This window comes from Mus caroli, unplaced genomic scaffold (genome assembly GCF_978045245.1).
Source record: "Mus caroli unplaced genomic scaffold, Mus_caroli_1 scaffold_16, whole genome shotgun sequence".
NCBI classification, from domain to species: Eukaryota; Metazoa; Chordata; class Mammalia; order Rodentia; family Muridae; genus Mus; species Mus caroli.
The window spans coordinates 66,118,837-66,141,724 of NW_028227271.1; the positions used below are offsets into that span (position 1 = coordinate 66,118,837).

General features: G+C 49.6%; 1 protein-coding gene across 2 annotated transcripts; it reads left to right on the forward strand.

The window, feature by feature from the left end:
• Positions 1–7,817: 7,817 nt before the first annotated feature.
• Positions 7,818–14,214, forward strand: Klf10 (KLF transcription factor 10). Of its 2 annotated transcripts, none has more exons than XM_021183242.3 (4): positions 7,818–7,994; positions 10,708–10,938; positions 11,032–11,944; positions 12,443–14,214. In XM_021183242.3, exons 1-4 carry the CDS (start codon positions 7,959–7,961, stop codon positions 12,700–12,702), a joined length of 1,440 nt encoding a protein of 479 aa, XP_021038901.1. In that variant the 5' UTR covers positions 7,818–7,958; the 3' UTR covers positions 12,703–14,214. The 2 variants fall into 2 exon arrangements, with proteins under 2 accessions (XP_021038901.1, XP_085688033.1); XM_085831907.1 differs by lacking the exon at positions 7,818–7,994 and adding an exon at positions 8,824–8,853.
• The last annotated feature ends 8,674 nt before the right edge of the window (positions 14,215–22,888 follow it).

Consider the following 22,888-nt stretch of genomic DNA (forward strand, 5'->3'; position numbering starts at 1 on the left):
TGGTGTGACAGGGGCCCTGTTTTAACAGAACAAATTTACAGTGACAGTACAGAACACATGATGTCCTTCTCTGGCCTCCACATTCATGCATGTGTGTACATACATGTACATGTGTGCATATACTACATTCACACTTCTCTCACACACATAGATACACACAGAGAGATGGAGAGAAAAAGAGAAACATACACATTCAAAATAATTTTTGATTAACGTTTTTAATTAAATTTTAGTGGAGGGTCAAATTAGGCCTCCAAGCTCAGTGAGCCAAGCAATAGGGGTGGTCTCAGAAGGAGCAGGCACAGACACAGGCAAAGGCACAGGCAGAGGTAGAAGCACAGGCACAGGAAGCAGGCAGAGGCAGAGGCAGAGGCAGAGGCAGAGGCAGAGGCAGAGGCAGAGGCAGAGGCAGAGGCAGAGGCACAGGCACAGGCACAGGCACAGGCACAGGCACAGGCACAGGCACAGGCAGAGAGAGGCAGAGGCAGAGGCACAGGCACAGGTAGAAGCAGAGGCACAGGCACAGGCACAGGTAGAAGCAGAGGCACAGGCACAGGCACAGGCAGAAGCACAGGCAGCAGGCAGAGGCTCTTGCGCACACACACATACACACACTCCAGTTTCTCCAGAAATGGGACCTCCTCTTCCCCTTTCCCTAACCATGCTACCCCTGCAGGAGCCCAGGATCGCACCTGGGCAGCTGTCTACCACTGTTCATGACTCTCTGGGCCAGAGCTGGACTGGGAAGCTTAGCTCCTCTCCACGTGGTACTAGCTGGTCCCGAGGGACAGGATGGAGTGTCCCAGATAACCTTGCTCTGGTGCAGGTACACTTAGACCACTGTGGTGTCTTCTGCTCCTCCAAATGACTGCTCACCTTCACACAGGCTCTCACTGTGCTGTAGGTTACCCCAAGTATTCATGTCTAAAGGTTGATTTCCAACAGGATGAGGAGGGAAACTTCCAAGTCTTATGCAGACCTTGGCTAGGGAGTCCTCAGCATCACCTTTGACTCACAGTGTAAGCAAGTGATAGATAATGGCAGGTTCATGAGGACGCCATAGTAAGACCTATTATTCTGTATGACAACCTAAATTATGGAAAAAAAAAAAAAAGGATCAGATGGTGGTGGGGCACACCTTTATTCCCAGCAGTCAGGAGGCTGAGGCAGGTGGATTTCTGTGAGTTTGAGGCCCTCCTGGTCTACACAGTAAGTTCCTGAGTAGCCAGAGGCTTCAAGGAGAAATCCTATTTCATAACAAACACCCCCACAAAAAGAAAAAGAAAAGAAAACCCAACAAGTGACACCTAGAATCGAGGTGGAGAGATGGCAGAGGATCACGATGTAGTCCAGGTAAGCCTCAAACTCATATAGTATAAGTTGGCCTGTAACTGTTCAGCCTCCTGAGTGCTAGAATTACTACGCCTTGTTTAAAGTTTTTTCTTGGCTCCTTTTCATTTTCCCCCTTTTCTGAGACAGGGTTTCTCTATGTAGCCCTAGTTGTCCTGGAACTCACTCTGTAGACCAGGCTGGCCTCAAACTAAGAGATTTGCCTGCCTCTGCCTCCCAAGTGCTGGAACTGAAAGTATGCACCACCACCACCACCACCCCCAATCCCGCTTGGCTGGGTTTTTAATATCAACATTCAGGAGGAAGAGGCAGGAGAATCTCCCAGTTTGGAGCCAACCTGATCTACTAACTAACTATTTTTTTTTTCACTTCATAAAGAATGAACGAGCTGACTAGAGGAGGAGAGCTGTGAAAGGAAGAGAGCACCACTGTTTTTTCAGAACACAGCTGTAGTCTGTCCATGCCCCAGTGAATAGTTCTACATCCATAAACATGCTGGCCTCTGAGAGTAAACAACAGTCACAAAAAACTGCATGAAGTTGGGAGGGTGGAGGGCACTGAGCCCTCAAGGGGGCAATGGTAGATGGATATGAACAAAATATGCTATATAGATGTATGACATTTACAGAGAATAAGTGGAAATAGTATCAAATAGGTTTAAAACCACATCTGATAGCTATCTTTTCTTTTACTTTTTGTTGAGACAAGTTCTCACTATGTAGACTTGGATGTCTTAGAACTCACATGTAGATTAGGCCAGCCACAAACTCAAGAGATCTGCCCTCCTAAATGCTGAGACTAAAGGTGTGCACAGAATTCCAAATTATGATCATTAATCTTCATTGTCAACTTGAGTAGACTTACAGTTGCCTTGGAAACACGTCTTTGTGTGGGTCTATACTGTGCTTCCTGGAAGGTTTATGTGAAGAGAGGTGACCCACTGTGAATGTGGGGAGCCCTGCGGCACTGGGCTGGTGCTGAGTAGAAAGAGAAAGGTAGCTGAGAACCTTTGTCCATTTCTCCCTGCATCCCGACTTTGGACAGTGTGACCAGTCACCCTGTGTTCCCATGTGGGGCCACCACTCCCTGCTGTGATGGACGGTATCAAATGAAGGCAAAATAAAGGATCGCTTACATTGTTTTGGCCAGGTATTTGATCACGGGTGTGAGAAAAGCAATTAATATACCATGGTGATGAAACTAACGTTCACTGGTCAAGGCGAAGCTCTTTCCCCTAGTCCTTATGACATTTTCGGTTTTTCCATGAGCTATCTTTGGCTCTGGTCTCTACTTAGTCCCACTAGACCAGCAAACCAAGCAAGACCTAGGAGCAGAGTTCCTGGCCTGGCACCTTCAGCCAGCATCTCCCTGTGCCTGCATCTGCTTTCCTCTGGGGTTTCCTTCTCCTTTGGGATTTCTTGGTTTAATTTCAGATGCTGCTACGTTCTGAGGATTTTTGTATTTTTCTCTCCAGCCCACCAGTTATCATCTCCTAACTCCGGATCTGAGAGAAGACTACCTCTAGACATCTCTGTTCCCATGTGCCACACAGACCCTTAGCCCTGCATGCCTTACACTAACCTATCAGAGTACAGAGAGAGCTCGGAGGTTAAGGACGTGCATGTCGCTTTTGCAGAGGATTTGAGTTCATTTCTTAGCATCAGTGACAGGTGACAAACAACTGTCCCTAACTCTAGCTCCAGGGAATCCATTGCCCTCTTGTGGCCACTGCCCCCTCCCATAAACATAGTTTTTAAAAATGATCTTCTTCTTCCTCTTCTTCTTCTTCTTCTTCTTCTTCTTCTTCTTCTTCTTCTTCTTCTTCTTCTTCTTCTTCTTCTTCTTCTTCTTCTTCCTCCTCCTCCTTCTCCTCTTCTTCCTCCTCTTCCTCCTCCTCCTCCCCCCCTTCCTCCTCCTTTTCCTTCTTTTTCTTTCCAAGACAGGGGTTCTCTGTATAGCCCTGGCTGTCATGGAACTCACTTTGTAGACCAGGCTGGCCTCAAACTCAGAAATCCACCTGCCCCTGCCTCCCAAGTGCTGGGATTAAAGGCGAACGCCACCATGCCTGGACTTCTTCTTTTTTAAGAAAGCCAATTTGACCATGGCTTTCTGTCCTCCACAACCCATGACTTTTCTGTGGTCCCTTCTTCCAGTAACGATGTCTCTCTCGTTAGATCTAGTGAGTATGTTTCCTCACCCCATATCCAGTAAGCAAGTCACATCTCTGCCCCAGCCTCTCCAACCTGCTTCTGCTTCCTTTCTTTAGGCTTTGTTTCGTCACCTTTGCCTCCACACTGGTGTTAGCTCCCACTCCTCAAGTCCATCCTCCATACTGGGCTAGAATGGCCACCTAGGCAGCCATCCCTGCTAACACTTATCCTTGCCGACCCTGGGACCAACATTCTCTTACATCCCTTCAGCGACGTACATGTCCTCCTCCTGCCTCTCAAGTGTGTGAATCCGATTGTTAAAGCATATACTGCGTAGCTGGTAGTCCCTGCTCCACAGGCTTTGAGAATTAACTCAGGGAAGCCTTTCTGACACTGCTCAAAGCACCTCCAAAATCACCTGCGCACCAGCTCTCTTAGTATCTTCCAGAATGTAGCAATGGCCACAGTTACCAGCTTCTCCCACTATCCTAGAAGTTCCTTCAACACAGGGACTGTTTTTATGATGGTTCTCCAGTGTTCACTAATGCCTGGCATGTGGTACAGCCATAAAGGGATGAACAGGGATGAGACTTGGTGACTGTACAGAGCAAAGAGAAGCTCGCTGGTAGGTACAATGTGTTCTAAGATCGGTATCTGAATTGGGGAGTCTCTATCTTCATTATTCTGACTGAAAGGAAACCAACAGCATTAGCAATAAGGATCAGCATCTGAGGTACCACTTCCTACAGCCAAAGTAAGTCTCCTCTCTTGTTCATGCCCAAGATGACTACATCTATGAAGGTCCTTGTAACAGCACAGTCTAAGACAAGGGTTTGGAAGGACTCGTATTTCCACTCACATATTGGCCCACATTGTCTGCAATCCCATGGAGTCTTCAGAAACAATCTAGTATTTTACTTAATTCATTGGAGAAAAAAATATATCAAGTACCTATTAAAGAACAAATAGTAAGTAAGAAAGATAACTATGGAACTGGGCACAACAGCTCATGTTGGTGATCGCAGCACTTCAGGAGCTGAGGCAGGAGGCTTGTTGAGAGTTCCAGGCCAGCTTGAGTGTATATATGAAGGGACATTATGAAATGGCTACTGTCTTATAGGAGTTTATATCTGAGTGGGCTGTGGGCAGGATTCAATACCATAAAAGGGTTTTGCAATTATATATATATATATATATATATATATATATCCTTACTTATAACATTGCTTTGGAGGAGAGGCAGGCAAATAATTCAGCCTGGAGCTATCAAGGAAGGCTTCACCAACATGGCAAGGAAACACTGAAACCAGAGAAAAAAGGGCCCTTCAGAAAAAAAAAAAATTACATCTCTTCCAAGAGAGTCTAGCCTCTCTTTGCACCAAGTCTTGTGTCATTCCATAGCCTGTAAATTCTTCAGTAGTCAGTCTCCACCTGAAACTATGTAGCCCAGGCTGGTCTCATTTATGACAATCTTGTCTTAGCCTCTCAAATTTGGGATTAAACATTAAACCTTAAAGTAAAGCAGGGTGTGGTGGTACACCCTTGTGATCCCAGAATTTGGCAGATAGAGACAGGAGATTCAAGAGCTCGAGACCAGTCTACTGGCCGGCCTAGAATACGCAGATGCTCAATAACATTGGTTGAATGCATCAGTGAACGGAGGCCTGAAAGACAGTGCTTATTGAATGGGGGTGTGGCATGGAGATGTATGCACTGTATGATGGCTCTGGGCAAGGGAAGAACTTACTAGAAGGCTGGAAAGGTTGAATGAGTAGCTGCAGACCCCTAGCTCATAAAGGGGTGGCCTTTTATCTTCCAATAACAATAGGCAAAAGTAATTTATTTAAGTAGGGATTGTTGTGATCTTAAGTTTAAGCATGGCATTTGGGCTCTGGAAAACAAGCTGTGATGTGGGTGGATGTCCTGGGATTACAGACAGAAATAGCTTCGTGCAAGCTAGAGGTGAAACACTGAGCCAAGTGCCTGCCTGGTGCCCATTAGCCCAGTACTTGGTAGGCTGTGGCAGGAGGGTTGTCTAGGCAGCCAGGGCTACACAGAATGTGTCAGCCAGCCAGGGCTGCATAGTGAGACCCTGTGGCTGAAGGCAAAATAGGAGGTGGGGGGTGGTGAAGACAGGCAGACAGAGAACCTTGTAAAACAAACCGTAAGTAGGTGTTTCTGAGGCAACGCTGTCTAGAGCTGGGGACTAACTAGATCTCACTTAAGTTTTGGGGGGAGGGAGGCAACTGTGGCTAGACTGGCAATGATCACCCCTTAAGACCTCAAAGAAAGAGGAGTTTTAGATTTGGCGATAATGGGTCTGAAGTGCCTGGGGAAGGCTTTCTCTGAATCTCCAGGTCATCATTACCCAGTTTCTCCTACCCCTTTCTCTCCTCTTTCCTGTTGTGATCACTCCAAGTCCCGAAAGCTCCCTACAACTCAGCCTGCAGGGTGGGTGTGGGGGCACCACGCCAGACACAGGGTTCAGGCTTGGTGGGTCTGGCTGTGACCTCTCCCGGAGGCGGCTCCCTGACAGGAAGGCAGGCAGGCAGGCCTGCCACTGGGCACACACAAGGGCTTCCTGCGCTGCAGCAGGTGCCCAGGCCAGCTGCTCCAGCCCTTCAGACTCAGATCAACAGGATGGGCCAGCCCAAGCGGAAGGAAGCCTGCAGGGAAGGACACTCCTGCAGACAGAAGCAGGGCACCGGGTGGAGAGAGGCAGGAAGAGCTGCCTGGGTTGCTGAGTTGGCGCTCCTCCAGCGGATTCAGAGCAGGCAGTGACAGGAGGCCATTCAGTCATCTTCCCCCACTCCCACCCCCACCCAGGGCCTCTCTGGCCCACGTTATTATCATTACATTTGTTGCTGGCTGGCTTTAGGTATACCAGAAGGAACCATCAGATAGATGTTGGTAGAGCTGGAGGCCTCTAAAACAAATTCCCTCCATTACCTATTCTGTGGTGACTGAGAAAGGGCACCTGCTTTAGCCCTTTTAGCCCAGCAGGCTGAAAAAGCCCACAGGAGGGCAGTGACTTTTGTCTCATGATCTGCCTGTCCCAGGGAGAAGATAAAAATCTCTAGTTTGCTTTAAGCCCCGTTATCACTGCCTCCGGCTCCAACAGCTGCTGTGAACCCGCACAAACGGGCGAGGGGGCGGGGCAATAGGGCGCCAACAAGGAGCCAAGAGCTCTCAGACTAGGAGGCTACAGCCTCAGCCGGGCTGCTGCACACACAGGCTGGCTTCCCTAAAAAGCTCAGCTTGCCCTCAATCCCTGGAACGGTGGAGGGGGCAGGGACAGGAACTCGATGTTTGACCCGGTCAGGAATCCCACCTGCAAGCATGCTTTCCTCACCCCATCCCCTCAAGCGGTTTCTTGGTAGGGCGTCGGCGAAGACTGTGGTCCCGCGGGTGGGGGAAGTGGGGTCCACCTTGGAAATAGCTCGAACATTGTATTTTAAACTTCAACTGCATCAAACTCAAACTCGATTCTGCCACCGAGCGTCGGGTCTGGGGCTCCCTGCCACGCCACTAGTTCTATGGTACTGGCTTCCCTTAGTCCCCACTCCAACCGCCCAGAAGGACAGGAGGGACGCGCAGAGGCGGGCCCTGCTGCCAGTGCCTGTGCTGCAGATGGGAGGACGAGCCAGCGCCTGGGCGTGGGCGGTGAGTGCGAGCAGGTGTCTGTTCCGTGACAGGGCTCCCGCCGCCACCACCTCGCCCTGGTTCTCCTCAGTCCTCCGGCTTAAGAGTGACAAAACCCGGCAAATGCTCAGAAATGCCGCTCAGTGGTTCATCCATCCCTTGCTTCCACGCAAGACCCACGAGAACCACGCTTCCAAAGAACGTCTGGTAGCTCCGAGCCGCGCTTGCAGCCTCCGCCTCCGCCTCCTGCTCGGGGTCCCGCCCACTCCCTGGCGGGCCCAGACGCTGTGGGCGCGAAGGGGACTGGGCGGAGCGGGCTTCCCTCCCCACCCCCCACGTGGGGCCGGCTCTCCGCAAAGCCTAGTCGCCTCCACCGCGCCTCCCAGCTATGCCCCGCCGCCGGCGCCGCCCCCGGGCATGGGCGGAGGACTGAAGACTAGGGATGGGCGAGGGGCGTCACGGAGTCAGGTGGTCCCCGGAGTTCCCCGGGGCTGGACCGAGGGAACACGGTGCCTCGGGTTGTGTACACGCTCCACTGACAGAGCTTCTTGCAGCCGGGCAGCCGCTGATCACGCGTGGCCCTGCCAGTTCATTGGCTGAGGCCTCACACACCTTTGCCGCTGATTGGTCGACATCAGGCCCCGCCCTCTACCCCGCCCGCGGCGCGGGGCAGGCAGAGCGGCTACCTGCACGGGGAGGGGGACAGACAGCGCGGAGCGCGGTGGCGTCGACGTCTAGTGTCTCAGTGCTCCCGTCTGTGGCTAACTAAGCAGCCAGCAGCCAGGCAGCTCGCGACCTGCGGCCAGGCAGCCAACCATGCTCAACTTCGGCGCTTCTCTCCAGCAAGCTTCGGTAAGTTACCTGGGGATGCTGGTCCTTTCCTACCGGTCAGTGTAGGGGAGCCAGCCGGAGCGCGAAGCATGAGCCCCTAAATAAGCCACGCCTGAGAACCCAGGCTGCAGCGGAGTCTTGCAAGGGATTTCCTCCCTGCAGGCTGGAATATCATCGAGGGCATGTGCAAAAAAAAAAAAAAAAAGGGTTGGAAGAAGCAGCCTGGGACCTGGACCAGGGGAGAGCGATCCTGGGATCCTGGGTATCCAGGAGACAAGGAGGACTCTCAGGGAGACCCCAGGAGACGAGTGAGCTGGAGGGGCTGTCTCCCTGGAAGCGCGGTTGAGATGGAGGGGGCCCCCTGCACCTGGCTCTGGCGGGAGATGCCCCTGTCTGCACCAGGAATGCGACCCGGGGTGACAGGGACTACTCACGGTCTGCCCAGCCGAGAGGCGGGCGCCTGCTCCTCGGGGGAGGGGGGAAACCCTGCCAGGTGGAGACCGCGCGGCTGGGCTAGCCCGGGGCTGGGGGAGGGGATGGCCGGCTTCGCGCGGGGTATGGAAGGCACGCGGACTCTGCGGCCGCCAGGGGAGCCGCGGCGCCCCCGCAGACGTCGGGAGGGGACTCCCATCCGAGGCGGAGGCAGGTGGCTGCCTATAGACTACTCTTGGCAGGGGGCAGGGTCCTGCCTTGGAGCCCGACAGCTGGGCGGGGGAGTCGGGACCGCGAGACGCGGGGGCCGCGTGTCGAGGCGGGAACCGTGGGGCCGCGCGCCTGGAGCCCGTGCCGTGGGCGCCGCACGTCTGGGAGCCCGCAGAGACGGCTTGCGGGGGCTCAGGCTGCCGGAAGCAGCAGTCAGGGACGAATGCTGCAGACGCGGGTGGGCTGAGGTCCCGCGGGCCGAGTGGGCGGAGCGCCCCAGGCTCCGGCCGCTCCCCGGGGGCGGCGAGCAGGAGGAGGGCGGCGGTCGGGCTTCCGCGGGGACCCGGCCCCACCTCCCGCAGCCGAGGCGGAGGCCAGGGATGGGCGGCGAGCGGGTGCACCCGGGGAGCTCCTCGTCCCCGAGTGACCCAGCCCCGGCCTCCGCCAGGGGCGGGAACGAGGCCCGGCCCTGCTGTCGGTTCCTAAGGGAACCGCGGCTCGGGGGAGGTGGAAGGGGCGGGCGACTCGGGAGCCGACACCGCCCAGCCCTCGCGCCGCCCGGCGCGCACTGGCGAGCGGTTGGCGGCGGCGCCCGCGGCCCCTCCCCGGCCGGGCGGGGGCGGGGGCCCGTGCTCAGGAAGTAGGGGAAAGGTGACGGCGCGGCAATTCCCAGTTCACGTTTCCTGCGCCGCCCGCAGCAGTCGCTGATCACGCTTTGTTCACATGCCTCGTCCCCTCCTCCTCGCGCCCCCACCCTGCCCGCCCAGCCAATCCGGACGCGGGCCGCGGGCTGGCCGGCCAATGGCAGGGGCGGGGCGCGGGGACGTGCGCGCGGCGGGCAGTGTTCCCGGTGACTCACCCGCCAGCCTCATTGAGGTTAGGGCGGCCCCATCGGTCGGTCCCCGCCAGCGAGGATCTCCCCCGCCGGCCTCCCGCGCCCCGCCCCGCCCCGCCTCGCCTCTGCCTCCACCCCGCTTCCCTTTCCTGCCTCGCACCAGCTCTTCGCTCCCTCCCGGCTTCCCCTCCCGGCTCACATTCTTCACCCCTGGCTGCCTTTTTTTCCCACCCCTCTTTCTTTGACTTGGTGACTATAGGCTTTTTTACACTTACAGTCTTCATCCATTGCAGCTTACATAAAGGCGCGAACGATTATGCAATTACATTGTTAGTGATATTTCAAGAACCGTGTCTTGTTTTCCCACACTCAGGAAGATAGGCATTTTTAAAAAAGCTTTAAGATTATCTTTGCCATTTTATTAATGTATTAGGTTTTTGCTTTGTCTTTATGAGTTCAGGCTGGCCCTGTACTTGTTATATAGCCAGAGTTGGCCTGGAGCCTTATATTCCAGGCTCCCCCACTTTATGAGGCTTTTCATAATTTTTGCAACCTCGACTTTAACCAGAAGAATTTGGAAGTTCTTTTTAAGAGGAAAGTAGAGATGGTTGGTGATTCTTTTGAAATGAAGGTCATGGAACTTTTAATGTGAGACATTAGGTCGAAGGTGTTGCACACAGAGCATGATCGGTTATCAAATCATGTTTTAATTAAATTAAAACCAACTTGTACTCGGTTGTTTTTGCATATCCCAAGAACATATTTTATGCCTGTCTGGTCCCTTTTGGTACAGAAAAGCATTGCGTTGAATAAATCTGATAAAAATCATAGATATTAAGAGATTGAGACTTGACCAAAATAAAATATTTTTTTTCCTCTTTGGTTGCTTTGTGTGTTTTGCATTTTGAGATGCAACTTCCAACTGCTTGGCCTCCATATTCCTGAGATTATACATGTATCCCACCATGCCTGGCTGTATTTGTGTGTGTCCACTTATTTTACTTAATCTTCACCGTATGTGATGAAGTTACCAATTTCAGACTTTAGATAACTAGATACCACTTTAACCTGGTAACTAGATACCACTTTAACCTGGAAGTAGTTTACTTTAAGTCAAATTACATTTTAAGACATTCGTCTTAATTCCCTTACTGGCAATAAGGTGGCCTTTAACTTTGAAATAAAGTAGCAAGCATTGGGCATCCCTGTGGTTTGGATAACTAGATAACTGATCAGCTTCAACTTTTGTTTTTGTAGGAGGGGAAAATGGAACTAATTTCTGAAAAGCCCAGAGAGGGGAAGCATCCCTGGGACAAAGCTGAGCAGAGTGACTTTGAAGCGGTGGAAGCACTCATGTCCATGAGCTGCGACTGGAAGTCTCACTTCAAGAAATACCTTGAAAACCGGCCTGTCACGCCAGTGTCTGATACCTCCGAGGATGACAGCTTGCTTCCAGGGACGCCTGACCTTCAGACAGTCCCAGCATTTGTGAGTATTTTCAGTGGGTAGAAGTGACAGCATTTTTTAGAGTTTACATAATAGACCTCTAATTCCTCTCCTTGCTTGTGTTTGTATTTGTAGTGTTTAACGCCACCTTACAGCCCCTCTGACTTCGAACCCTCCCAAGGGTCAAATCTGACAGCACCAGCGCCATCTACTGGCCACTTCAAATCACTCTCTGATGCTGCCAAGCCTCCAGGCGCCACTCCTTTCAAAGAGGAGGAAAAGAGTCCTTTAGCTGCCCCTCCCCTCCCTAAGGCTCAAGCCACCAGTGTCATCCGTCACACAGCTGATGCCCAACTGTGCAACCACCAGTCCTGCCCCGTGAAAGCAGCTAGCATCCTCAACTATCAGGACAATTCTTTCCGGAGAAGAACCCACGTAAATGTTGAGGCTACTCGAAAGAACATACCCTGTGCTGCTGTGTCACCAAACAGATCCAAGCCTGAGCCCAGCACAGTGTCCGATGGTGATGAGAAGGCGGGTGCTGCACTGTATGACTTTGCTGTGCCTTCCTCAGAGACAGTAATTTGTAGGTCTCAGCCAGCTCCTTCGTCCCCAGTGCAGAAGTCAGTACTAGTGTCTTCACCTACAGTATCCACTGGGGGAGTGCCACCCCTGCCTGTCATCTGCCAGATGGTTCCCCTTCCTGCCAACAACTCTCTTGTTAGCACAGTTGTCCCCAGCACTCCTCCTAGCCAGCCACCAGCTGTCTGCTCACCTGTGTTGTTCATGGGCGCTCAGGTGCCTGAGGGCACCGTCGTGTTTGTGGTACCCCAGCCTGTTGTGCAGAGCTCAAGGCCTCCAGTGGTGAGCCCCAGTGGCACCAGACTGTCTCCCATTGCCCCTGCGCCTGGATTCTCTCCTTCAGCAGCAAGGGTCACTCCCCAGATTGACTCGTCCAGAGTTAGAAGTCACATCTGTGGCCACCCAGGGTGTGGCAAGACTTACTTTAAAAGTTCCCATCTGAAGGCCCACGTGAGGACACACACAGGTACTGACCGAGCGGGCTCTCTCTCTGAAGTGGGTGTGTATGTGGCGTTAGACTGTGGACACAGATGCAAGGGAGGGTGAGGTGGGTGTGTATGTGGCGTTAGACTGTGGACACAGATGCAAGGGAGGGTGAGGTAGATGACTCACTGTCTTTAAAATTAGTCAGTTTGTCCCTAGGCCTGGTGACACACCCTTGTAATCCCAGCCCTTGGGAATTGGAGGCAGAGGAAGCAGCACATCTGGTAATATACATGATATATATGTATTTATTACATTATTTATTCAGGTGGGGTTTCTCTGTGCAGCCCTGGCTACCCTGGAACGCAGTCTGTAGACCAGGCTGGTCTTGAACTCATATCTTTCTGCCTCTGTCTCCAGAATGCTGGGATTAAAAGTGTGAACCATGACGCCAAGCTTGGATAATTTATGAACTGGCCAGCTTTCAATTTTAAACTCTGTATGTAAATGTGTACTAACCCTCTGGCTTTCTTTGCTTCAGGGGAGAAACCCTTCAGCTGCAGCTGGAAAGGCTGTGAAAGGAGGTTTGCTCGCTCCGATGAACTGTCCAGACACCGGCGGACACACACAGGTGAGAAGAAGTTTGCCTGTCCCATGTGTGACCGTCGGTTCATGAGGAGCGACCATTTAACCAAGCATGCCCGACGCCACCTATCAGCCAAGAAGCTGCCAAACTGGCAAATGGAAGTTAGCAAGTTAAATGACATTGCTCTGCCTCCGACCCCTGCTTCCGCACAGTGACGGCCAGAAGATGGAGACGCGGAATAAACTTTGGTCAGAGTCAGGAGCCAGTGATGGTGTCAAGTGCTTCTGCAAGGCTGTGGCCCTCCACAAGGGCCTAAAGTAGAAACCCTGGCCTGGGGGAGGCCCCGCCTGGGTGAAATGACAAGAAGTGCTTCAGCCACAGGCAGGTCACAGAGGACAGGGCTCAGTTCTTACCACATAAAGAGAGGAGAACCCTTTTATTCCTCCCTTATTTTAGTCTGGAAGGTTTCGGCTGAGGTGAGCACAGCACAGGTTTTGAATCACATACACACTGGGGACTTTGTTTTTGCCATTTATACTCGAGACCAGCTTTGCAGTGCGATTCTTTCAAAGGATTGGTTTCAAGAATATAGAGGCTGGAAATTACGGTACAGAAATGGAGCTAGAAAATGAGTTTGTTACACAGAGATGTCATCTTCTCCTAGAGTTATCTTGTTTCTTATTTCTAGGAGTCTTTCCAGTCAACTCCGTGGATGTAGCTAAGTATATCTAAAACTATCATTTTTCCACTATTGTTGGTATTTGAAGTTGAACAGCTGTACATTGCTGTGGGGGAGCCAAAGGATTGGAGCCCTCATTAATTTAATTGCTTGGAAGTGCAGCTAAAATTCTTCTTTGACATTTTGTTTTGAAAGTTTAGGCATTTTACTCTACTTTAGATTTTAGTTTGCTTGCAGTTTTTTGTGTAGATTTGAAAATTGTATACCAATGTGTTTTCTGTAGACTTAAAATACATTGCACTTTGTTTAGAAAAAAAATCTGGAGATGAAAATATGTATTATAAAGAAGAGATGTCAAGAATTTGAGATAACTCCTTGAGAAAGGTGGCTTTATGTCATCAGCAAAGGACACTTAACGTCAAACATACACTGTGGTTTTTTGGGTTTTTTTGTTGTTGTTGTTGTTTTTGTTTTCAAATTAGAAAGTTTAGTGACCATTACAGGTGGACAGTGTCATTTTATTTATAGGAGTTTTTCAGGATGTCAGAGTAGATCGGCAGGAAAATTGTTATTAGAACATTCACTTCTACCTTGAAAAGGATGTTGATGTCATGTTTGTAGCGCCGCAGTGTCTGGGCATCTGGGAAACTCCGAGACTTTTAGAGTGTCATAATGTGGTCACCCCTGCAGTTTGGGGCATCGGATCCAGGGCCTTGCATGTCTTCTGTAAGAGCTCTCATCACTGAGCTGTATCCCCCCCCCCCCCCCCAAGAGCAATGACTTTTGCTAACAGTATTTCTTTTCTGTTGTAAAGTGGACAGATGATACACTTGGTCGCAAAGGAAAATTATTCAAAATCCACAGTGAAAACCTCACCACACCTTCCCATTTAAACTGTTTCCATATCTCAGAGGTTTCTGACATGCAAACTTGAACCCTTGAAAGAAGAGTTTTCTTAAAAATTATAAAAAATCACGAGTTACAATTTGCACAATATTTTTTGTTGAACTTTATACCTTGTTTACAATAAAGACTTTTCTTTGGTATACACAGTGAGTCTGTTGTGTGTGTTAAAACCCATTCTCCATCTCACCTTCATACTGACCTCATTCAGATCAGAACCTGAGGCCAGATTGCTTTAAGATGATGTAACTGCTATGGCTAACAAGAGAAGGCTGACCTGTCATCTGGAGGGACTTGTTCAAGTTGTACTCACTCAGACCAGGAAGAGATACTTTGGATATAACAGATAAACTGGTCCTTAAGCAGTGTGAGAGGCCAGGCCACCTCTGGAGAGACACTTGCTAGTCACTTAGAGCATTGTAAGTAGGGTGTGACTTTTTCCATTTAATAAGCTCACTATTTTAGTTGGCCCAAAAAGTCTCACTGCTCTTGAAAATCTGCAAAGGCCCCTGCTTGAACACCTGGCTCACTTTTTGAGACAAAGTCTTATTGTAGCCCAGGCTAGCCTGGAACTCAAATAGCCCAGGGGGTCGCAATTCTTCTGTGCCTCTGGAATGCTAGGATTCACCACGATTCCTTCCCCCAACCTCTTGATTTGTTATTTTTACCATCCTTGTATGAATCTTGTTTGAGGCAAATTATTGTGGTATGCTAATTCTTTTGTTGTATATTTTTGGGGATTCTATAGGAAAGACTGTCTCCTTAGTTAATCCTGTCGATATGGATTTGTGGAGACATATATCATTCTCTAAGTTATAAGCGTTTTGTTACTCAGCTGTCCCAGTGTAGTCCTTGGTTTCTTGTTTTGTTTTGTTTTGTTGGTTTTTCAGGACAGGGTTTCTCTTTTTTTTGTTGTTGTTTTGTTTGTTTGTTTTTCGAGACAGGGTTTCTCTGTGTAGCCTTGGCTGTCCTGGAACTCACTCTGTAGACCAGGCTGGCCTCGAACTCAGAAATCCGCCTGCCTCTGCCTCCCAAGTGCTGGGATTAAAGGCGTGTGCCACCACCACCCGGCCCAGTGTGGTCCTTGTGAACTCCTGACTGGTTAACCATTTTGATTGACAAAGATGGGAATTCTACGATCCACCCTATCCTTTCCTCCGGAGTAACAGTTATTAGTGATTATTCTGAGGAGTGGAAAAGTCTCCCTGAAACAGGCTGGCCTTGACCCTGCTGCCCACTCTCTCAGCCTATACATGCTGTGGACTTGCTTCCTTTTTGTTCTCTAACATAGTCTTGTAGCCAGAGCTGGAGAGTTTTCCAGTCCTACCCTGCTACCAGCCTGTCTAATCTGGCATCTCACAGCCCCTCCCTGGTGTTCTGTCTCTAGTCGCTTCCTGCTAATTAGCCTTTCCCTTTGGAAAAGGGAAACCTGACAGAGGCTTTTCTGTGTAAAATACTTTAAAGACTTCAGTACACTCGGTGAAGTCTAGATGTTTCTTTCCCTCCTGTGTAACTTGAGACAGGTAGTCAAGGCTGGCCTTGAACTCCTGACTCCCGGCCTCCACCTGCCGCACGCAGAGAGCCTTGCTGTGCACCACGGAACTCCTTCCGTTGGTTTTGCTCTGTAGTCCTGGCTGGCTTCAAATTAGTTGCAGTTTTGCCTGAGCTTTGCCTGGTGGAACCCCAGGTATGAGCCACTGCCTGCAGCAGCACTGTATAACAAATATGTGCCACATGTCATTTAAATTTTCCCCTAGGCTTGGGCCTACTTCTGATTCCAGCCCTGGGGAGAGTTACTGTGAGTGCAAGCTCAGTCTGGTTTACGCATCAAGTTCCAGGTAAGGAGGACTACATAATGAGACCCTGTCTTAGGTTATTTTCTAGTAGATACATCAAAAAGATGCACTCAAACTATTTCCACACTGAGTCAGTATCATGGCTAAGAATCCTAGTCCATCTCTTCTGAAGTTACCCTTGGAACCCACTCTTACATGCTCATAGCACATCCTACTTGGAACCAACCACATTTCACAGGTGGCAGGTAGCTAGCTGTTTGGGGCTCCTTGAGGGTCCCCAGTACCCTGTACCATTAGGCTTCTGCCAGCCCTTCCCCTCCAGTTCCCCCCATCCTCTACCCTGCGTCTAAGATGCGAGCCTTACTGCTATGCTACTTCATGTGTGGAGAATGTTTTCCCTGACCTTCTCCCTTGACATTTCCACTATCACCGTAATCATTTCCCTTTACCGAAATTGCCTAATGTCTCTGGTCTTTTTCCAGGAGGACAGGAGTCTCTGAATCTTGCCCTCAGCATCTCGCTTAGCGTCTTACACATAGCAGGGCTCAGTCACGTTGCTGAACTGAAAGGGAGCCCGTGGAGCCACAGGAGGGGAATAACTAGATGTTATATAACATACAGGATACAGCCACGGGATGCTGAGGCCTGCCCTTTGATTCCTTGTTGGTTCTGGAAGGGACCCCTTACTGCATGTTCCAGACTTAGAGAAGACTGATAGAGTTTATTGGTGGAATACTTGTCTAACATGTGCCCAGCATCATAGAACAAAAACAACCATGGCATATCTCTTGTGTTTTGGGGTATTTTGGTTTTTTTTGTTTTGTTCTTTTGTTTTAAACAGGGCAGGGGTGAGATTGGGAAGGGGTGACACACACAGGTCCTTCAGCAGAGTCAAATTCCTTGCCTGGAACTGGTTAGAAATGTCACCTTGGTAGTCCCTCTGCTCTTTCTCATTGCTCTCAGGAAGCAGCGAGAACGATGAAGACCCTCGCGGAGAACTTTGGGCAGGCCTCTTCCTGGAGATGAGTGGGAAGGCTTCTTTCTGTGGCTGTGCTGCTAATGCGCTAGTATCTAAATCCAGTCCTGGTGGAGAGGCCTGGGCTAAGACATGACCTTGAGCTGACTCACTCACAGCAGAGCTTCTCCACCAGAGAGCAGAGGACGTGTCAGCGAAAGGAGAGACCTGGTGTCCTAGAATTCTCTGGGGAAATCTAACTAATAAAACAACATTTTATACACATCAACACACACACAGCTCAGAGAGGTTTATTTATTATAAGGAATTGATTATAGGAACAGATAAGCTTACAGCTGGCAAGCTGGAATCCCAGAATCATAGTTCTAGTACAAATGCCACGACCTACTTACGGGGGCTTGCTTTGCTATTTTTGAGAAAGGATCTTATGTAGTCCAGGTCGGACTTGAACTTACAATGTAGTGAGCATGACTGTGAACTTCCAATCCTCCTGCCTCTACCTCCTTCCCATGTGCTGGGGTTCTGGCTGTGGATCACCATGCTCTGGGTTGCTCGGTGCAGAAGACTGAACAAACACTCCCTGTGTAAGCAAGCCCCCCCACCAGCTGAGCTGTAGCCTAGTCTCTTGTTTTATTTTATGAGGGTTTACTCTGTAGCCTCCACAGTGCTGGGATATATTGGTGTATGCACCACCGCTTCTTCAATTTGAGTTCTGAGGTGAGGGGAAAAAATGCTCTGACTGCTGATTGAGACCCCGACCCACATTAGAGAAGGTAAATCTACTAACTCAATTTATCCAGCTCTGCCTTTAGAGACCCATCAGGGAATTAGACCACAGACGGGCATTCTGTAACCCAACCAACGGACGCACAGAATTAAGCACCAACCACTGTGCATTCCAGTTCTGGTTACACTGATATGTAGTTCACTGCTGGAAATGGTGCCCACCTTTAAGAATGGGGCTTAACAGACACACCTGCTATGTTTCACACCTACAGCCAGCAGCAAGCTCCAGTGAGATTTTGTACACCAGAGCCCCTGAAGAGCACAATCCACTGTGTTTGTGATTGCTATTCCAGGGTCCGTGTGTGAGAACACACAAGTGTCAGAGAATGCAGTAGGATGCCCACCAAGGGCGGCCATCTATTCTGCAAGGAAAATCCACCCGGGATTGGATGCTCACAGAGCTCTGGTCCCCAGTGTTCTCACAGTTCTGCCTTAGATCTAATTATTTGGGTGCTCAGTTACAGAAAGCTCACTGTAAGGAGGTCAGTCTAATGGTAAGAAAAACACGCAGCAGAAAGGCATAGGCGTGTGCCACTTGATTAGAAAGCACAAGTCTGGACAGAGACACAGCCAGTCCATCAACCAAGTTCATGGGTCTACCCAGTCCCCTTTGCCCTGCTCAGAGTGACCCAAGAATCAGTAAGTTCTGCAAGCAAGCCCAGTGGACTCATGACCTCTGCCGAGACGCTCCTCAAAAGAGCTACAAGTGGGAGAAAGTTACACTCTAAACCCTAGGTCATGATCCCATGGAAATGTGGGTCGGTACAAAAGACAAAGGCATCTTTTCCCCCAAAGAAATTATTGTCACATCTGTACAGGGTCTACCCCAATAGTATGGGTTTAAGTGACAGAATACCAAAGCTATAACCCTCTCGTCTTTGGTTCATTCTCACAGAAAGAGTTGAGTGGAACAGGGCTGTGTGTTGCTCTAAACCTTCCCTGCTCCTTACTGGGAGCTAGAAACTCACTGCTTTCCCCAGGGGTACCTGTGACCCAGTGTGGCCCTGGCTGCCCCGCTGGCAGTGGAACTCAGAAAGGAGAAGGCTCATCAACACATAAAGTGGTACTTTGCCTCACTTTGACTTTCCTGAAAGAATTTACTTTTCAATTCTAAGCTTAGGCAGGAGCAGAGTCAAAGTCTGTGTTTGGGAAAAGCAGCGTAAAATTCTGCAAAGAAAAAGAAAGAGAGAACAAGGCTGAGGCTGTGGACACAGGACTGCAGTTCTGCATAGGGAGGTGGGGGCAGAAAGGTCACATCGAGATCTGTCTCAGAAACAAAACAAGACAGTCAAACAGAGCAGAAATATCATGAAAAGGAGCCATGACCCTGTGGTAGGCTTTGAGAGGAGTCATTCTTACTTATCTGATTAGATTATCAGAACCTCGGGTATTGATTTCAAAAAGACAACTCATAGCTTTCATGGCCTCCCTAAAAGATGATCGCGAGCACTTCAAGTTTATTGCCAATAGACAAAGAAAGCCAGGGCTCCTTGTGAAAGGAGCCCTCTGGGGTCATTGCCCTGGATGCTGAGATCAGTTCTCTGTCACCTATAATCACGAACCCAAGCAGACAACTTAACCATGTCGTGACTTTGTTTCCCCGTCTCTGAGTTTCATCTGACCTGTTTTCCAAGATAGAATTAGACTAGGGAACTATGGGAAGGGGTGAGGGCATAGCAGAGGGAGGGCAGTATCGGCTGAGATTATGTAATGTTCTGGCTTTCACCCCGTAGGGAGGAGAAAGGGAAGAGGAAGGAGAGGAGGAGGGGAGAGAGGGAGGGAAAGAGGAAGGGAGAAAGGGGGATGAAGGGAGGGAGTGGAAAGAGGAAGGAGGAAAGAGGAAATGACCAGTGACTTGAAGAGGCCACCTACATTCCATGGTGGCCAATACCCTGCTGCAGCTGAAATCAATTATCTAGACAGAAACGGCTCCTACAGTTAGGGCCAACAATCTGGTGTCACTCTATGGATCGAAAAGTCCCAAATAGTCTCGGTACGGGGATGGAGCCATTCAGTAGTCATTTTTACACCAGGTATTCATGCAGTCTCCTACACTTATGAGAGAGCCAGGCTGTGGAACCAACAGAAGGTGGACCTGTGATTTCCAGGATCTCTCATAAACAAGCTGTTTGGGAAATGCAGCTGCCATGCTGTGAGGACAAGCAGGCCTGTGTGAAGGTTGGCATGGGTGGGTGGGTGGGTGAGCTTTGGCTAGCAGCTGGCACTTTTGTAAGCCACAGGAGAACACTGTGGTATTCCCTCAGCTTCACTGAGATTTCAGGTGACGTGTTAGGGTGACTTACAAACAGAAATGACCATGACTTAAGTGGCAAAGCGCCTGCCTGACAGAGCCAGCAAAAGGGCTCAGTCCCAAGAGATGGTACTCAGTTATGTCTGTTTCCATGCTAACTGGAGATAAGGAGAGTATGTTTATGTGAGTGTGTGAGGGAACAGTGTGTGTGCATGTGTGTGTGTGCATTCATGTGCATGTAGGCACGTGTGCATGCATACACAAATGTGTACGTGTGTGTGTGTTTCAGAGAGTATATGCACCCATGCATGTGTGTGTGCACATACATATGTGAGTGTGTTTGTCTGTGTGTGTGTGTCTGTGTGTGCATGTGTGTGTGAGTGTGTGTGCCTGTGTTTGTGTTTCTTAGGCTGCAGATTTGGTTTTGTTTTAACTTTTGAGGCCGGTCATTCTTACATAGCCCATGCTGGTCTCAAACTTCTAAACCTCCGGTCTCAGCTTCTCCAGGGGTGGGGTTGCTGTCCTTTGCCACGATGCCTGGCTTGGCAGGTATATTTTGAGGAGAAGTGATGGGACATTATAGTTTATATCTAAAGTGTTTTCCCCCAAAGTGTTGTGCTTAGGGGGTGGACACGCAGCCGACGGTGCTGCCTTGGGAGGTTCTGGAAGCTTTAGAATGTGGGACCTGGCAGAAGAAGTAGCCTATGCTGTATTCTTGGTTGTGTCTTGCCCCGGACCTCTTGTCTATTTGTTTCTTGTCCACCATGAAGTGAACAGTCTCCTCACCATGCCCTGCCACCGATGCTCCTCCTCCAGCTGGACTCAGAAACATTCAGCTAAGAGACCACAGAACCTTCCTTCCAAACTGGGAGTCAAACTGGGAAACCCTTTCTCCTTAAACTGGTTCTGAGGTTCAGGTGAGAGTCTTGTGTGTGTTTGTGTTTGTGTGTGTGTTTGTGTTTGTGTGTGTGTGTGTCTGTCTGTCTGTCTGTCTGTCTGTGTCTGAGGCAGGGTACCTCGTAGTCCAGGCTGGCTTCAAACTCACCACATAGCAGAATTCTGAGTCTTCCTGCCTCCACCTAAGAGCTGAGGTTACAGGCATCTGCCACACCCAGCTTGATTTTGATCAAACTCTGTAAAAGTGACTAATAGAAAGGACTTCTAGAACACTGGGAGAATCATTGTTAAGATTTTATTACTAACAACCGTTAAGTTTCAAACCCAGGACCAATGACTAGGTACCTATTTAATATATCAAATCAGACCTGGCAGCCAGGTTCTCCCAGCATCCTTCAGTCCCTATCTGTTACAGGGTTTGGCTCGAATACCCCACCTTCTACCTTGAACTCTTGGGCCCAGCGGTTGGGCTGCCCTCCCCAAAAAGCTCTTCCCTATATAGTCCAGCCATTTTGATTACCTTTTTTGCTTCTTTGCCCTTCTGGCTACTGCACCTAGAGTCCCTCTTTCCCCTATGCCTCCCCCGCCCCGCACCTCCCCCGCCCCCCTGTCCACACATGGCCTGCGCTCAGCCTGGTCATGTCAATTCTGGACTCTTCCAGATGTCCCTGCCTCTACCTATGCCACAAGTCTATAATAAACTTCTCCACCACACTTAGAATGGTCACGTCCTTTCCTTTCCTTTTTATTTATTTATCTTTTCATTCAAGAACAACAACAACAACAACAACCTCAGCTGCAGCCTAGTGTGGTGGCGCATGTCTTTAATCCCAGCACTTGGGAAGTAGAGGCAGGAAAATCTCTGTGAGTTCTAGGCCAGCCTGGTCTACATAACAAGATCCTGGTCAATTACGACTACTCAGTGAGCCCTGTTTAAAACAAACAAGCAGCTGGGTGTGGTGGCACACGCCTTTAATCCCAGCACTTGGGAGGCAGAGGCAGGTGGATTTCTGAGTTCGAGGCCAGCCTGGTCTACAAAGTGAGTTCCAGGACAGCCAGAGCTATACAGAGAAAGCCTGTCTCGAAAAAACTCAAAAAAAAAAAAAAAAAAAAAACCCTCAAAAAACAAAACAAAAAAACAAACAAGCAAAAACATCTGAAGTAGATGTCCCAGCACCTGTCAACACTCGGAGGTTGAGGGAGGAGGGTTAAAGCAGGTATATGGCCACATAGTGGGTTCCAGGCCAACGTGGGCTACACTGTGAGGTCTCCAACTGGCAAAATAAAAAGCAGTGGCTTAAACCGCAGAAATTTACTTTCTTGTAGCACTAGAGAATTTAAATCTAAAATCAAGGTGTTGGTAGCATTGATTTTTCTTATGTCTCCCTCCTTGGCTTTAGATGAAATCTTCTCCCTACATTTTTACAGAATCTTGCCTATATCTGTCTAAGACAGTATCTGTCTTAGGGTTTCTGTTGCTTCAATGAAACACCATGACCAAAAGCAAGTAGGGGTGGGGGTGGGGCTGGAGAGATGGCTCAGCTCTTAAGAGCACTGACTGTTCTTCCAGAGGTCCCAAGTTCAATTTCCAGCAACCACGTGGTGGCTCACAACCATCTGTAATGGGATCTGATGCCATTTTCTGGTGTGCCTGAAGACGACTACAGTGTACTCATATACATAAAATAAATAAATCTTTAAAAAAACAAAAACAAAAACAAAAGCAAGTCGGGGAGGAAAAGGTTAATTTGGCTTACATTTCCACATTGGTGTTTACCAAGAGAGGAAATTGAAATAGGAACTCACACAGGGCAGGAACCTGGAGGCAGGAGCAGATGCAGAGGCCATGGAGGGATGCTGCTTGCTGACCTGCCTCACACGGCTTGGTCATCTGCCTTCTTACAGAACCCAGGACCAGCAGCCCAGGGATGGCAGCACCCACCATGGGCTGGGCCCTCCTCCATCAATGAATTAATTAAGAAAATGCCCACAGATGGACCTTAGGGAGACATTCTCTCCACTGAGGTTCCTCTCTCTCGATGACTCTAGGGAGTGCTAATTCACTTATATGATCATCACCATATCCTCATGTTTTAAAACAGAAGTTATATAT

Coding starts and splice junctions, on each gene's coding strand:
- Klf10 (XM_021183242.3), top strand. CDS start 7,959: ATGCTCAACTTCGGCGCTTCTCTCCAGCAAGCTTCG. Junction 7,995..10,707: donor CTTCTCTCCAGCAAGCTTCG/GTAAGTTACCTG, acceptor TTGTTTTTGTAG/GAGGGGAAAATGGAACTAAT. Junction 10,939..11,031: donor TTCAGACAGTCCCAGCATTT/GTGAGTATTTTC, acceptor TTGTATTTGTAG/TGTTTAACGCCACCTTACAG.